General features: G+C 34.2%; 1 protein-coding gene and 1 pseudogene across 4 annotated transcripts; both read right to left on the bottom strand.

Annotated features, from left to right (window-relative positions):
- Positions 1-250: 250 nt before the first annotated feature.
- Positions 251-14,129, bottom strand: LOC113705897 (patatin-like protein 1; annotated as a pseudogene).
- Positions 2,143-6,260, bottom strand: LOC140013895 (uncharacterized). Of its 4 annotated transcripts, none has more exons than XM_072064125.1 (6): positions 5,978-6,260; positions 4,393-4,868; positions 3,082-3,954; positions 2,775-2,979; positions 2,510-2,679; positions 2,143-2,416 (listed from the first exon to the last, which is right to left on the bottom strand). In XM_072064125.1, exons 2-6 carry the CDS (start codon positions 4,862-4,864, stop codon positions 2,295-2,297), a joined length of 1,842 nt encoding a protein of 613 aa, XP_071920226.1. In that variant the 5' UTR covers positions 4,865-4,868; positions 5,978-6,260; the 3' UTR covers positions 2,143-2,294. The 4 variants fall into 4 exon arrangements, with proteins under 4 accessions (XP_071920226.1, XP_071920227.1, XP_071920224.1 ...); XM_072064126.1 differs by having other exon boundaries at positions 3,082-3,411; XM_072064123.1 differs by having other exon boundaries at positions 3,082-4,868.
- Positions 14,130-15,862: the final 1,733 nt, after the last annotated feature.

Here is a 15,862-nt window from a genome sequence, read left to right as displayed (position 1 = left end):
CCAATTCTGGTCGATAAAAAGTAGCCAGATTTCATGTTGGGCTAATAATTATGGTAACTAGACACGAATCATATAAAATATATATCAAACATGTGATGCATCTTCTGCTGACTTGTTGCTCAGAAGTTTCTTTTTCTTCTTTCTTCCTTTTTCAAAAAACAATAAAAAAAAAAGGTTGGTAAATGATCACATTTGTTGGCAAAAGATATGCTGTGCTGTTTTAGCCTTGTTGATTTATGCTGCCCCTGTTCTACTTCATTTCCTTGTTCATTTCTTGTGATTTTGATTGTCGCAATCTCTTTTCATCTGACAGTAATTTTGCAAACCTATATAACATTCATTGCAAAGGATAATGATTAAATGAAGAAACATTAGCGAATAAATAACCAACATGCAATTTTTTCCCAATCAATTTGGACTAATTGTACTGGAAATTCAAGCCAAAAACTGGATAATTCAAAAAAGATTATGTCAAATCATTATACCTTTTCAGGGCATCTGCATTAGTGTCGCCATTCTCGATAGGCTCGGATAATCCTGTCATCAGATTCACTCTAGAAACCGTCTTGTTCAACAAATTTCACCAATTTTCGCTAGTTTTTCTAGGTTCTCTTTTGTTGTATCATCAGCTGAGGAGGTAGTCCCGGTTAATTCGTCATCCTGCAGGCAACATGTATAAAAGACACATACTTTGGACTAATTCTACCACGTATATCTTATGAGTAAATTTTGTATATACTGATAGTTTGTACATTATTATCATCGTTGAGTTCATGACATATGTGCAAAAGTTGAATTTTAAAATTAAATTTTGCATAGTTGTCATTCATCTAACACTGACAGTGTAAGAACGCTTAATCCATATCTTATATATGCAATCTTTCTAAATCTTTTTACTGTTTGACTATGATTTTTGGACTTAAATCCAACAAATATTTCAGTGTCAATTATTCCCAATTTACGACCTTCTAATCCTGTATTTTCCGGAAGAATACCAAAAAGCAACCGGGAAATCTTTTGCAACACTAAATCAAGAATGAACCAAAAGTAATTAATACTTCGAATGGATCTTTGCTGAAATACAATACTCAATCCAATTTATGATTTTTGGACATAAATCCAACAAATATTTTAGTGTTAATTATTCCCAATTATTTCAGGCGATAGATGGACCCTGTCAGAATCTATGCAAGTACTAAGGAAAGTATTAGAAAACAACAGTGGAAGGTCATAGAGGAAAAAAAGAGGAATTGGGGTGAGTCATGGGTGTTAGTGGGGGACTTTAATGATATCTGTTCCAATGGGGAAAAATGGGGAGGGAGAGAGAGGCCAGAGGGGAGCTTTAGGCACTTCAATAGCTTCTTTAAAGGGAATGAGCTTGTGGATATAGGGTCGGTGGGGGTACCATGGACATGGAGCAATACTTGAGAGGGGGAGGGAGAAATAAGGGAGAGACTGGACAGATGTTTAGGTAGTGTAGGTTGGGTGCAGGAATTTGAAAATGCAAACTGTGAACATGTTGAGAAGGAAGCATCTGATCACTGCCTTCTAATGCTAGAAACAACTCCACAAAGAAGGAAAGTGAAGAGAAGGTTCTACTTTGATCGAAGATGGGCCAAGGACAAAGAATCTGATTCAGTAATACAAAGAGCATGGGGAGTCGAACAACAAGGGTCAAGAATGTTCAGAGTGGTCAGAAGGATAAAGGGTGCAGATTAGCCCTGATCGAATAGAACAAAAGGGTAAAAGGTAATACAAAGGCAAAGATCCAAGAGATTAAGGAGAAATTGAAAGCAGCAAGAGATGAAGATGAGTCATGCAACAGTGGGGATATTGCATCCTTGAAAAGGCAGCTAAGTAAAGCTTACAAGGATGAGGAGATGTTTTGGAGTCAGAAGCTATGTTTTCAGACTCGGACCGGGAGTCGACTCGGCCGAGCTCAGGGGTCAGGGGTCAATGGGTTCGACCGGGGTCGATAGGGGTCGAACCGGATGACGTCATAAATACGTCATATATACATATATATATATATATATATATATATATATATATATATATTTCCCTACAAATCAAGTTTACAAAATATAACCCAAAAAATCAATCATCCAAATTTATATCCAATTCACCAAACAATTCACTAAATTCATCCAAACGCACAAAATTTATAAAATAGAAATCCCATACATGTTTAATCCTTAACAAATAGCAATCCAAATAAGACAACAAATTCATGTTCAATCCTTAATAAATATCAACTCAAATAAAGCAACATGTTTAATTTCTAAAGTAAAGAATTATCTAAGCCATTCTTCATCTTCATCTTCATCATCCTTATCTCCAATTTCATAACTTTCCAAATCGATATCATCAAGATCATCCTCATCATCAAGTTGCACAATATTTGTGTCTTTCTTACCTAAAAATCATTTAAATACTCATAAATAAAAATATTCAAAAATAGACAAGAACTAAAAAGAAACTTAGATAAAGTTAGCAAATATAATCTTACGTGATTGAGAGGGTCCATCTTCACCAGTTTTGGGAAATTCTTCTTCGATCATTTCTTCTAACTCATCATAATCAAGCTCTCCTTCTTGTTCCTCATCAACTATCCAAAATTCAACTTTATCAATAGCTTCATAATCCACCGGATCATAAGACCTCTTTTTATATGAAAGCCTACAATGAAAAAAAGATGAAAAATTAGAAGTAAGAAATTTTTAAAAATTAATAATTACAAAAGAAAGTAAGCATGCGTAATAGTAATTTCATACCTATTCTTCAAACGTAAATTATAATGAATATAAACAAGATCATTCAACCTTTGATGTTCAAGTCTATTTCTCTTTTTGGTATGGATGCGTTCAAATACACTCCAATTGCGTTCACATCCCGAAGAAGAAGAAGTTTGACTCAAGAGTTTAATTGCCAACTTTTGTAAATGTGGAGCATCATTACCAAACAATCTCCACCACTCATCTATATTAGTAAAACACAATTAGTACTTTTTTTTTAAAGAAAAACAACAAAAGTAATTCTTATCAATTAATGTAATAAATGTGAAATTAAAAGTAGGCATACCTGGACGGGCAGTCTTGTAAGTATTTTGGGCAAATTGAAATCCAAAACTTTGGTTCTTTGACCTAAACATTGATATTTCATCCATCATGTATTGAAGTCCATCCATTTTCAACTTTTGCATGACTTCTAAAACACTTTTCATAATCTCAGGCATATGACAAGGGCTGTCTCTATCATATTGGAAGGCCGGATTCAACCAAAAAGCAGCCGCATGAAGATCTTTTTTCAACATATTATCCCATCTCCTATCTATTATATCAATGTATGGGCCATAGAACTTTTTTTTTTTCTTAAACAGCTCTTTAATGCCACTAACAACTCTCCACATGCCTTCATATACATAACCCAATAAAGGTTTTTCATCAGAATCACAAATACGCAACAAGCGCATAATTGGGCCCATAATTCTCACAATAATCAAACAATTATTCCAAAACTTGCCATCAAGAGCAATTTGTTTGACTTCTTTACCTTTTTCATTTTTCAACTCTCTCTTGTATGCACTAGAAGTCACTAAAGCCTCTAAATGTTGTTTCAGATCATGAAGATTTTTCAAAGCAATAAAATTAGTACCAAATCGAGTTTCGGCAGGACGAACAATCTCTCTCCAACCAGGCCTTTTTCTCAACCAACTAAGAATCCACTTTCGATTATGAACATACACAGTGACTCTTGAAGCAAGAGTAATTACATCTTTCACATGAGTCATTTCTCCAATATCTTTCATAATTAAATTCAAACAATGTGCTGCACAAGGAGACCAACTAATTGTAGGATATTTTTCAGAAAGTAAGCGGCCAGCAGCTTTATAATTACTTGCATTATCTGCGACCATGTGTACAACATTACTGGGTCCAACAATCTCAACAATTTCTGAAAACAGATTACACAAATATTCAGCATTAGACTCAAAATCTGAAGCATCAACAGATTTGATAAATGAGATCCCACTCGGACAATAGACCAGAAAATTGATCAAGCTTCTTTGCCTATTATCCTTCCAACCGTCACCCATAATTGTGCAACCAAATTCAGTCCATTTACTACGCAAATTCTCAACAATTAATTCAACTTGTTTCTTTGCATCTTTCAACAAATTTACTCTTAAAGCATGATAGCTAGGTCCTTGATAACCATGACCCATACTTGCTATTTTTCCAATTGCTTGTTGATAATAAGGAGAATTACAAGCATTCATTGGAATACATGCATCATAAAACCACAAAGCTATAGCCATGTCTGTATCATGCCATCTCTCTTTACTTTGCATACAAGACTTGATGCTCGGTTGAGAATGATCAAGAGATTTACCTGTCATATAAGATTCAATGCCATGTTGTGCCTTTCTTTTTCCCTTATTCTCACCCGCTTTAGTTTGAGTTGCCTTCTTGTTTTTATGAGGAATTTCTTGAATATCATCATCTTCAAATCCCGCTACACTTCGGCCAAATGGATTTCCAATTTCAAATATCCCTTTTTTCTCTTTGGCTTTTTGAAAATTTTCGTTCAATGAATCTTCCATCAACAAACGAACATCATCCGGCACATTTTTGCATGGAGCAACATTACCCTTGACTTTTGCTAAATGATGTTTCATTCGATTAATACCTCCTCCTCTAAAAGTATTATTGCACCAATGACATATTAAAATTCTTCTGCCTTCTGAATCTTGTCCTTCTATAACATATCTCCAAGCTATATCAGTTTTTTGCCTACAATTTTCGGAACTTGACTTTGATGCTGACTCATTTGTTGGTGTGGATTGTGAATCAGTACCTTCCATTGTCCTGTATTAGAAAGAATTGGAGAAAATATTAAGTAAATTAAAAAAACCTCAATCCAAAAGTCATTGTCCATTGGGAGAATTAGAGTAACCAAATCGTTAATATGGTTAATAATACAGCATTGATTGGAATTGGAAAGAGAATGCATGCATGCACTAATTGAATTAATTGATCTATTAAGTACAGAATGCATGCACTATTAAGTAGCACTAATTGGAAAGAGAATGCATGCACGCAACAAGCCCATAATTGGGCAAGCATAATAGCAAGAATGCATGCATTCTCTTTCCCACATTTAATATACCATTCAGCTCACATTTAGTTAATGGGGGGGTCCAAAGGTCTTGTCAAATAAAAAGAAGAAAAAAAAAGCACCTCTAAATCTATTCCTTCCAAATGCGTGATCTCATTTTGGAGTTTTATAATCAATAACCAGCAACTTAAAGACTTGGACTTGCCATCTATTTCCAACTTTCCAACTCAATTTTTCCTTAGATTTTGCTTCGTTCCCTGAATTTGTTAGTACACCGGCTATTATGTCATGTCTACCCCATCATTTGGTTGTGTGGAACTTTTCTTGATTACTATCATTTTGACTAACTAATGCCCAGATCAATAACAACAAAAATTAGTGTAAGATTTTGACAGTCAAATATTTAATTTCTTTAAACTTTCACAGTTTCACCCATTTCAATTCTCCATAAGACACCAAGTATAAATTGTCAACTTATTATGTATCACAATTTCTGTACTCTAAACTGAAAATAAGAGCTTGATATAGAGAATCTTGCTTTACAATGAAGTGGGAACTGATGAAGCAAAGGTCAGAGTTGAACTTGATTGCGCAATTCACTTATTCTTTTGTGAGTTAAGTTTATTAAACAAAAAACTATCACCATTCAGTAGACATGAGAAAAGAAAACAGAGCTATATAATTTGTTTTTCCCCTTCAGTATTTGAACAAGTGTCAGCATTATTACTAATTAAATTGAAGAAGCAAAGAGCGTCCAAGCCTCATTATTCCTCAAAACAAAGTTATGCAGCCAAACAACAAAGCAAAAGAATATAACAAATGTCAATACAGACCACCACTGACAACAAATTTCAACTACCTGATCAAGTAGCTTTACGAAATAACTTTAACTCCAGATGTTGAAGGAAGAGATGCCGTCCAGAAAATTACACCAGAGGAGCAAGGCATTCAGAGATGGTGAAGTTCGGTGGAGGTGCAAACCCTGTTGGTGGCGGCGATGCGGCGGCGGCGGACTTTTACAAGAGCTAGGGTTACAAAAGAAAAGGGCAGATGGGAACGGGAAGAGAAATAAAGAGAGATCGTTTGGATACTTTGGTTGAGTTTGCTATTTTTTCAGATTTTTTTACCTCTCTTTTCCTTATTTAGCCGGTCAAATGGAATTGGAAGAGAATGGGTCAGAGTCAAGACTTAAAGCTCAAAAAAAAAAATAGGCAAAAAAGGAAAACCGGGTTTAATACATTATACCGGTTCACCGGTCAGACCCGGTTTTTGACCGGGTTTTACCGGTTTATCATCCACCGAGTTTTTATTCAGGATCGGACCGGCTACCTGGCCGGTTCCCGGTTCGACCGGTTCGACCGGCCGGTCCGGTCCGAGTCTGAAAACACAGGTCAGAAGTCAAGATGTAGATGGATTAAAAAGGGGGACAAGCATACAGCTTTCTTCCATATAAGTGTAATGACAAAAAGAAAAAGAAACAGGATTAGCATGCTACAAAAGTTGAATGGGGATTGGTGCAGGAATGATCAGGAAATTGAAGAAGAATTGTGCCAGCACTATGGGGAACTCTTTACTTCTATAGATCCTAAGGAATTTGATGAAGTGCTGCAAGGAATACCTCGCACTATTTCCAATCTAATGAATGAGCAGTTGATTAAACATGTTGATGAGGCTGAAATCAAGCAAGCTCTTTTCTCTATGTTTCTTAACAAAGCCCCAGGGGTAGATGGTATGTCTCCATTATTTTTCCAAAACTACTAACACATTGTCAAAGATGATATTGTCAATGCTATTAGCAGTTTCTTTCATACAGGCAATTTACTTAGAACTATTAATGAGACCATCATTTCCCTGATTCCAAAAGTTGACAATCCAATGCTTTTGACTAGTTTTAGACCAATTAGCTTGTGTACAGTGTTGTATAAAATCATTTCCAAATACTGGCTAATAGATTGAAAAAAATTCTAAAGCACTGCATTAGTCCCTCTCAATCTGCCTTTGTCTCGGGGAAACAAATTTTGGATAATGTTATTATTGCTCATGAAGTTTTTCATTTCCTGAAAAATAAGAGGACTGGTAATGTAGGCTTCATGACATTAAAGTTAGACATGTCTAAAGCCTATGATAGGTGGAATGGAAATTTTTAGGGAGACTAATGATGCGCATGGGATTCTATCCTACTTTTGTTCACTGGATCATGGCTTGTATTTCCATGATTTCATATTCTTTTAATCTGAATGGACAAAAGGTGGGATATATAAGGCCTACCAGAGGAATACAGCAAGGAGATCCTTTATCTCCTTATTTGTTTATCATCTGTACTGAAGGGCTATCTAACTTAATCAAGAAAGCTGTGAAAGGAAATGAATTAACTAGCATTAAAATCTGTAAAGATAGCCCTATGGTTTCTCACTTGTTCTTTGCAAATGATTCACTATTATGCTGTTAGGCAAGCAAGTAGGAAGCACTGAAGGTAAAGGAGATCCTCCAGCAATATGGACAAGCATCAAGACAAGTAGTCAATTTTGATAAATTTGCGATGTTCTTTAGCAGAAACACTCCCAACCAGTCAAGAGCGGAGATCAGTGAAGCTAGAAATATTCTTGTTATTGCTTCAGGTGTTTGGATATCTGAAAAGCAAAATCAATAGTAAGATGCAAGGGTGGAAACAAAAGATCCTCAGTCAAGGGGGAAAAGAGGTGTTGATCAAATCGGTTCTCATGGCAATGCCAACATATATTATGTCATGCTTTAAGTTACCCGAAGGTATGTGTAAGGAGATAAGTACTAGTATTGCCAGATTCTGGTGGGGGGATGGGGGCAAGGAAAACAAGATGTATTTGGTTAAATGGGGTAAGCTATCAGAAGTGAAAGGGAAAGGGGGATTGGGGTTTAGAGATCTGGAAGCTTTTAACTTAGCTCTGCTTGCAAAACAAATTTGGAGAGTAGTTACAATTTCAAATTTGTTAGTAAGCAGGGTACTGAAAGCTAAATATATGAAAGAGGAAGAATGGTTAGAGAAGGATCCACCCAATACTACATCCTGGTGTTGGAAAAGCATTCATAAGGGAGGGGAGTTATTACAGAAGGGATTATAGAAGAGAGTGGAAGATAGAAGGACAGTGAAGATCTAGCAGGACAGATGGATCCCTGGATCAGAAAATGGAAGAGTAACAATAGTAAGGCCTGCTGGTTGCCAATTGTGTTATGTTCATGAATTGATAGAGGGAGGGAAGTGGAAGACTGATTGTTTGCAGCAATGGTTTAGTGAATAGGATGTGAAGTACATAACTAGTATTCCCCTCAGCTTATATAGAAGAAAGAACAGACTGTATTGGAAACAAAGCAAGGCTGGTGTATATACAGTGAAGTCTGGTTATGCGGCAGCAAAATTGGAAGGTGCACCCCAAAGCCGAAGGTTGGAACCTGGCTCAGAAACCAATTGGGAAGTTAGGAAACACACTGTGTGGAAACGACTATAGAGCCTTAACCTTAAGATGAAGCTGAAACATTTTCTATGGAGATGCCTGCAGAATAGCTTGCCAGTAAATGAAGCCATCTATAAGAGAATAGGGAAAGGAAGCAGTTGGTGCAGCTGCTGTGGTAAGGATACCGAGACCATTGAGCACATTTTTTTCTTCTGTCCAAATGCTCAAATGGTGTGGAGGATAGCTCCTGTGAGTTAGGAAGGGATAACTGAGCTACAATGCAACATATGAAATGGTGGGATGCAGTGATGCAATCAGCTGAGAAAGAACAAGGGATGGACAGAATAAAGCTTACGGCCAACATCTTGTGGCAAATCTAGAAGGCTAGAAATAGGATGACATTTCATAGTGAGAACTTGCATGCAAAACTGATTGTGGATAAAGCACAATAGAAATGGATTGAGTATGAAGCTGAGACTGAAACAGAAACAAGGACACATGCCTCCTCAGAAATGGACAGACAGTTGCAATGTGGTTGGGAACCACCTAAAGAAGGTGTGATCAAAATAAGCACTGATGCAGCAATATCAGCTAAAATAGTAAGAAAGGACTGGGGATAATAGCTAGGAACTGGCGTGGATGGATAGTGAAAGCAAAAGGCATCACTGAATGTAAGAGAGGAGAAGCAGCTAAAGAGGAAGCACTAGCAATTAGAAGTGCATTGTTAATGGCAAAAGATGCAGGATGGACAAACATAGAAGTCCAATTTGACTGCAAAGATGTTGTGGACCAAATTAATACAAGCAACGTTCAGGACAGTAGCTTAGAAACAGTCCTGGAGGACATTGATGACCTTAGACAGATTTTCGAATGCTGCAAATTTTCTTTTGTTCCCAGAGCTGCAAATGGCTGTAGCCATGCTCTAGCTCATTTTGCTGTCAAATTGATTAGGAATGTTGATTGGGAAAACTCCTTCCCAACATGGCTAATAGAGTTAGTCAGAAAAGATATGGGGGTAGTTACCCCTTTTTGTAATTAGCTCTTGTATTATCAAGTGTTAATATCTATAAAATGTTAACGTTTGTTGGAAAAAAAGATAGATGAACCCTGTCAACTTGATTTTTTACAAGCTTACAGCCCTTAAAGTATAGATATTTTTTCTTTTGGATTTTGTATTCGGTCAAATCTTTAGGAGATAGTGTACCTTAGCATGAAAAATTATTAACATCATTTAATTAAAACGTCACGCACTTCATTTGTCTAACTTTTTTTATGAAATTATGGTTGTACAAGCAATTTTGTGTTCACTAGTTACAAGCAAACTTGAAATAAAAATTGAAGGTTCAAATGATGTTGAAAAAGACATTACGTGTTTAAAGTAAAAATAGTAGAACCAAATGATAGAACAAGTAAGATAGAGACTCCAGGAGTAAGAATTTTTATATTCACGATTATGTGTTTATCTAAGATTAAAATTGTGTGTTTATCCAACGATTTGCCAGTCAGTCGTAACATTTTAGTAATGATCCAATAATAATTGTTTACTTATGATCGTATTAAAACATATGAATAATTAAAATTGCTAAATGAGGAATTTTATCAACCTACTTGAATACGAAGATAGCTCTCCTTTGAATGAAGAGTTTGGAAAAGAAGAAATAAATGATAATCAACCATTCTGCACTTGCTTGAAGGAATATATCAATTAAAGGATTGGAACTTCCTTGAAGTAACCAACCAAAAACACCCCACTTGCTTGCCATTTGATTATTGCATTTCTCTTCTCTCTTTGAAGATCCTGTGCCGATTGAGATTACTAGAAATCTACCACAGTCCAATGGTTTCATAGGGAAGAAATCTGGATCTTTTTGGAACACTTTTTTCGTTACTTGGCTGATTGCAACAAGTGCCTAGCAGTTAATTCAAAAAAAAAAGAACAAAAGCCTATAAATTGATCAAAACATATATAAACTGCTAATTAACAAATATAACATTAAATCACATTGCTAAGTTTATTATCTTATGTTGATCCCAAAAAAAAACGTTGAAGGGTACACATATGCCTTGAATGAAAACTCTAACGTTGGTATACCAGCATACACATGCATGCATATGTTTTCTGTGTATGTTTGTGTTCTTATGACATTGAGTGCTACATATTTTAATACTATCATTCTACTATAATTAACTGTTAACACTTGTAAAAATATTTTTAGAGTTAGGCATATTTATATTTTTGGGAAGTAGATGCTACTTATATAAATAACAAATTTGAACTATGAGATTTATTTTATCACATCAGAAATAACTGGAAAGTCTATATATTGGCCATCAAAATAGCATTATGAGAAACATGTATGTCTCGAGGGGATATGCTAAACAAACTTTTTCCCAATTGCAGGGACATATTTGGTAGCCCTAATGTGATAGAAAAATATTAAAATTAAATAAAAAGGCTATTGTCATTAATGTTTTCCGGTTTCAAAGAAAACCAACTTGTTACTAAAAATATGCAGCCAAAGAACTAAAAATTTGAACAAGAATATAATCCAAGATATGTGACTAGAAAATTATGACTATACCGGATTATTTGCTGCCACACCACCATCAATGAGGTTGAACTCCCAAGAATTTCCTTCATCATCATGATTTTTAAACTGATGAGCAGGAAAATAGGTTGGTGCTACAGATGTGCTGATGCAGATATCGGATATTAGAGCATCCAATAATGGTGAATCTTTAACCTGCATGGAAGTGAAGATACTTAATTACATGAAATAAAAACAAACTTCTTCATCCTAGTTTATCTATCCCCAAGAAATTTAGATATTCCCCAAATTAATCCATTAAAACCTCATTTCCTAAAATTTAACATGATCCAACAACTAATGCAGAATTCCTCAGAGTTTCGCTAGATTTGGTGATCTTGATGATTGAATCATAAACTATTATGATTGAATTCCTCCATAAATGAATATTCTTTCTCGATTAATGAATTTATCTAGATGTAACCTAGGAAATTTATCCAATTACTCCCCCAGGTTATAAAATTTAGATGATGATAGATGCAAAAGTCACTAGTTTGGCTACACCTTGTATCTTAACTAAGATAGCAACATTTCACTTATCTAGATGATTTTCTTGCCAATACCAAATGATTATTCTTGAGTATCCTAATTCCGGGCATAAATAACGTTTGCTAGAGGACAATTAAATAAGAACAACCAATAGATGAACAAATGTGACAAAGACCATTGAATATGAGAGAGAAAGAGTGAGACCTCATATCATGAGAAGATGGTAGGTTGTAAATACTTGATATCAAATGTTGGAATGACAACATTAGTAAAGGTTTGGTGCAAACGAGTTTCCCCTAATTTATCCCTCAGAATTTGTTGAATGTATTCTCCATCGTATTTTGGCCCTTGAAGTAATTTCAAGCCGGTTTCAATAGATCCCAAAATGGTACTGCAAGGGAAATAGTCATGGTTTTCTTGAAAACCAATAGTATTTAGACCAAAAAAAAAAGGTACACAGAACCCAAAACGCAAGAAAACAACAGAATTCTGCACACAAAAAAAAAAAACCTATCTTGCACTTTTTCCATCATCCATTAAGAATCCATAGTCTTACCAAATAGCGAAGATTAATATACTGCTCAAGCTTATAGTTTAGCAAAAAAAAGAATCGAATGCTAAGCATAAGAAATAGAAGTATAAAAGACATTCTCTGATCTTTTGTATGGTTTTTATGGATGAACAACCACTAAAGATATCAAACTCAAGAAAAAAGATTAATTAACTTTTAATATCCTAGAATGGTAGTTTAAAGTCAAATCACATTATTGTTGCTTACTTCAACTCGAGAAAAGCTTCACTGATTAAGATAACTTCCAAAAATAGTTTGACTTTGAAAGTTTGAAAACAAAAGCAAACTTTCAATGTTTTATAAGTTTTTTGTCTTTAATTATGAGGTTTTGTATTTCACCAAGGGAAAATATACATAAAAATGCTAAATCGAACAGGTCTTAAGGACTACCTTTTTTGTGGGAAAATTTTAGGACCATTCTCAAAATAAAATGGCTTGATATCTTTTGCAGCATACATAGGACGAATTTTATCATTAGGGGCACTCAACATGGTCGCAATGAGACCTCCTGTGCTTGTTCCTACAATGACATCAAAATAATCTACAAGTCTTGCGTCTTCACCATCTAGCTCCTGCCATGAGAATAAAACCACTTCTAAGTACTTTTGAATACCATAAGTGCTATAATTTAATTGGCTAATTGGACCAAATGCAGAAGTTAGAAGTGAATTGATTCAACATTCTACATTTTGCAAATGGTACTCCACCTCGTCCCAAGTTGAATAAATCAATGACATGACACCAGTATTAAAAGGCATAGAGGGTTCCAAATAATAGTCCAAAGTTAATTAGTCAGCCAAAAATATGTGGAATCCATGGTATTGGTTAATTAAAATAGTAGAAAATTGTAAGAAATATATGTATATATATATGTATGTATTCAAATAACTTTGGTTTGTACTCTATATGCACACTTGTCAATTTTGCGGCATATTCTATATTTATATGGTTATATAATCATACATGTTGATAACCATATAAATACAGAATATGCCACATAATTCACAAGTGAGCATATAGATTGAGTATAGGGTTAACTTACCCAAATATTTTTAGAAAGCGATGTATGATGATACAGAAAAAAGGAAGATATATTGTCTACGTGACATATTTTGTTTGTGCCACATATTCTATACATGAATATATGGCACATATAGGATATGTCATGTAATGATATATGTCGATAAATAAAAAAAAGAAAAAGAAAAAAGATATATGCTAATAAGTGACTTATGATAATACAAGAAATTTTGTACATCACATATAATATATGTTCTACCTAGTGGCTTATAGACCAAGTCCTCCTAAAAATTTGCCAACTTGGATATATGTGGGTTCATTTATACTTATATCTGTAATGTAATAGGAAAATTTTACAAAAGGTATTATCACTTTGAGGAAAGTGGAAACTATTTTAGAACCGACTAAAATCAATAGCAAGAAATATATTGAATTTGGGACGGAAGAAGTAGATACAGTTCAAATAGTGATGCTGGTAATATGCTATTTAATAAGAATCATGATATGTTACAAATTAAAATTGGGGTTTGAGCAGTTCAGCATGTTATTAGAGTCTTAGCTATTGATCAAAGTATTGAAAATGAAATTATTCACTATACAGAACTCGAATATGCATATTCCTATGTTCTCCACAGGGACTAACTATACATTAGTCTCAAAGAACAAATAAAAAACAGATTCAAGAAATGAAATGCACTGAAATGCATGCATATAACAAGAGCTAAATAATTATCGAAGTACGATTTTCTGCACAGCTTACAGGCATATATGTACCTGAAGTTGGGTTTCAAGAAAAGCAAGAATAGTAGCAGGGATGAGACCTCTGATATCACCTCCATCAATGCTCAGAATGGTGATTAGATTTCCACAATTTGGGGGCTGGTTTTTGACAACATATGTATGTGTTCCCTCCATTTAATTGCAGGATCAATAATACTGATTATGATGGGAGACTTTGCTGCGAACATTAAACTACTTATGCAGAATTCAAAGCTGTTTTTCCTTGAACTTTGGTTCTTAAAGTTGATTCCTTGAGGTTCAAATTCCAGTTGGGTTCAATGATTCAAGATTGCGTTAAACTTTAGAAACCTCAACTTGTATAAAGATCTGTATCTCAAAGACCCTTAATAATCGGATCAAGTTGGAGGTCCCGATGCAATAAAATTGTTATGTATTAGAAAAAATGCAGATTGTGTTACAAACACGGTATAGTTGATATAGTTATCAAAGCATGGTAAAACGCGATATATTTTTATTCGAATTTGCAAACTTCCATGCGTAATATAGTAATTAATTTGTTTTCTTATTTCTGGATAAATGTCTTTCTTGGATTTTGAATTTTGATTCCAGGTGGATCTCTTCATACAAAACATTAAAATTCAACGCCTGGAAGTGGATTTAAAGGTGGCAATTCATTTTATTTAAGAAATGCAATTTGATTATTTGCATATTGACACGAAAAGGGTTTTTAACAGCAAGTACATAGCAATGGTGGCTGAAAGAACTGCACCAATGACCCAAAATATTATTATATCATTTAACTAGAGTATTAATTATATTAATTGCAACCTACAAAGAGCCGAAATAGTGGTCAAACTAAAGAATTAGTAACTACTAAGTTCAATGAGAATTTCATTTAAAATTTGTTGCAATTAAATTAGTTTGCTAGTAAAAATATTTATTTGATAAATGTTTCATTACTTATAGCACTGGCTTGATTTGGACAAAGTATAAGGTTCATTTTGTCATCTTGACAACCTTCAGAGAGAGATAAATGTAATTTGGACAAACTTTATGGGAGATAAATTTAGTTGATTTAATTTGCAAAAGGATATTTTGGAGATTTCAAACACAAAGCTTGCTGACGTAAAAATGAGTCCATTTGGATAGGAGATTATTTGGAAAGAATTATCTAAAAAATACTATAATATTTTTTGTGATGTGATGTATATAAGATAAAAAAAGGTGATTGATATTATGTTTATAATGTAAGCAGAACAAAATTTGAAATTTTTTTTTTTTTTTGCAAATCTTGATAAATGTAAGGAATGTATTGATAAATGTTTTGTTATTCAAAAGGTCGATTTTAAAAAACATTTGGTTCTTGAAATGTTAATGTCTCTAATACGTAAATAACTATTCATGCGAAAATGGGGGGACTAAAACAATTAAGCCAATGTGACAAGTATAGGAAAAGTTTCAAAACTGAAGAAATTTTAGTAAGCAATGTACTAGATATCTCTTCTCTCTCCTTGCTTAAAAAATTATGCTTAGATAGTAGACTAAGGATTGAAGTTATCTCATTCGACCGTTTTACACTTGCCCAAGCTGAACCTGTTTCTTTTTTTACACTTGAAGTTATCTCTTTGAACCGTTTTACACTTGCCCAAGCTGTATGTTTTTTAAACATCTTTTTTTTAATGTAATTTTATTTTTATTAAAAATTTTGGCAGAGTTTTCCTTTATAAATGGATGAAACTCCCTGCCAACAAACCCAATCTCATGAAAATATCCACATAACAGTTATTTAATACAAATTTTAAACTAAGCTATAGTAATTTTCTATGAAAATTAGAGAAGCCTAAAGTGTCCATGATAATCTCCCCACGGATAATAGCCTGGCAAAGAACGAAAGTCGTCAAAAACAT

The sequence above is a fragment of the Coffea arabica genome, chromosome 8c (genome assembly GCF_036785885.1).
Source record: "Coffea arabica cultivar ET-39 chromosome 8c, Coffea Arabica ET-39 HiFi, whole genome shotgun sequence".
In the NCBI taxonomy this organism is placed as follows: domain Eukaryota; kingdom Viridiplantae; phylum Streptophyta; class Magnoliopsida; order Gentianales; family Rubiaceae; genus Coffea; species Coffea arabica.
This window is presented reverse-complemented; position numbering and strand designations above follow the sequence as displayed.

Coding starts and splice junctions, on each gene's coding strand:
- LOC140013895 (XM_072064123.1), bottom strand. CDS start 4,864: ATGGAAGGTACTGATTCACAATCCACACCAACAAATGAGTCAGCATCA. Junction 2,980..3,081: donor TTACAAGACTGCCCGTCCAG/GTATGCCTACTT, acceptor TTACTAATATAG/ATGAGTGGTGGAGATTGTTT. Junction 2,417..2,509: donor AGATGGACCCTCTCAATCAC/GTAAGATTATAT, acceptor AATGATTTTTAG/GTAAGAAAGACACAAATATT.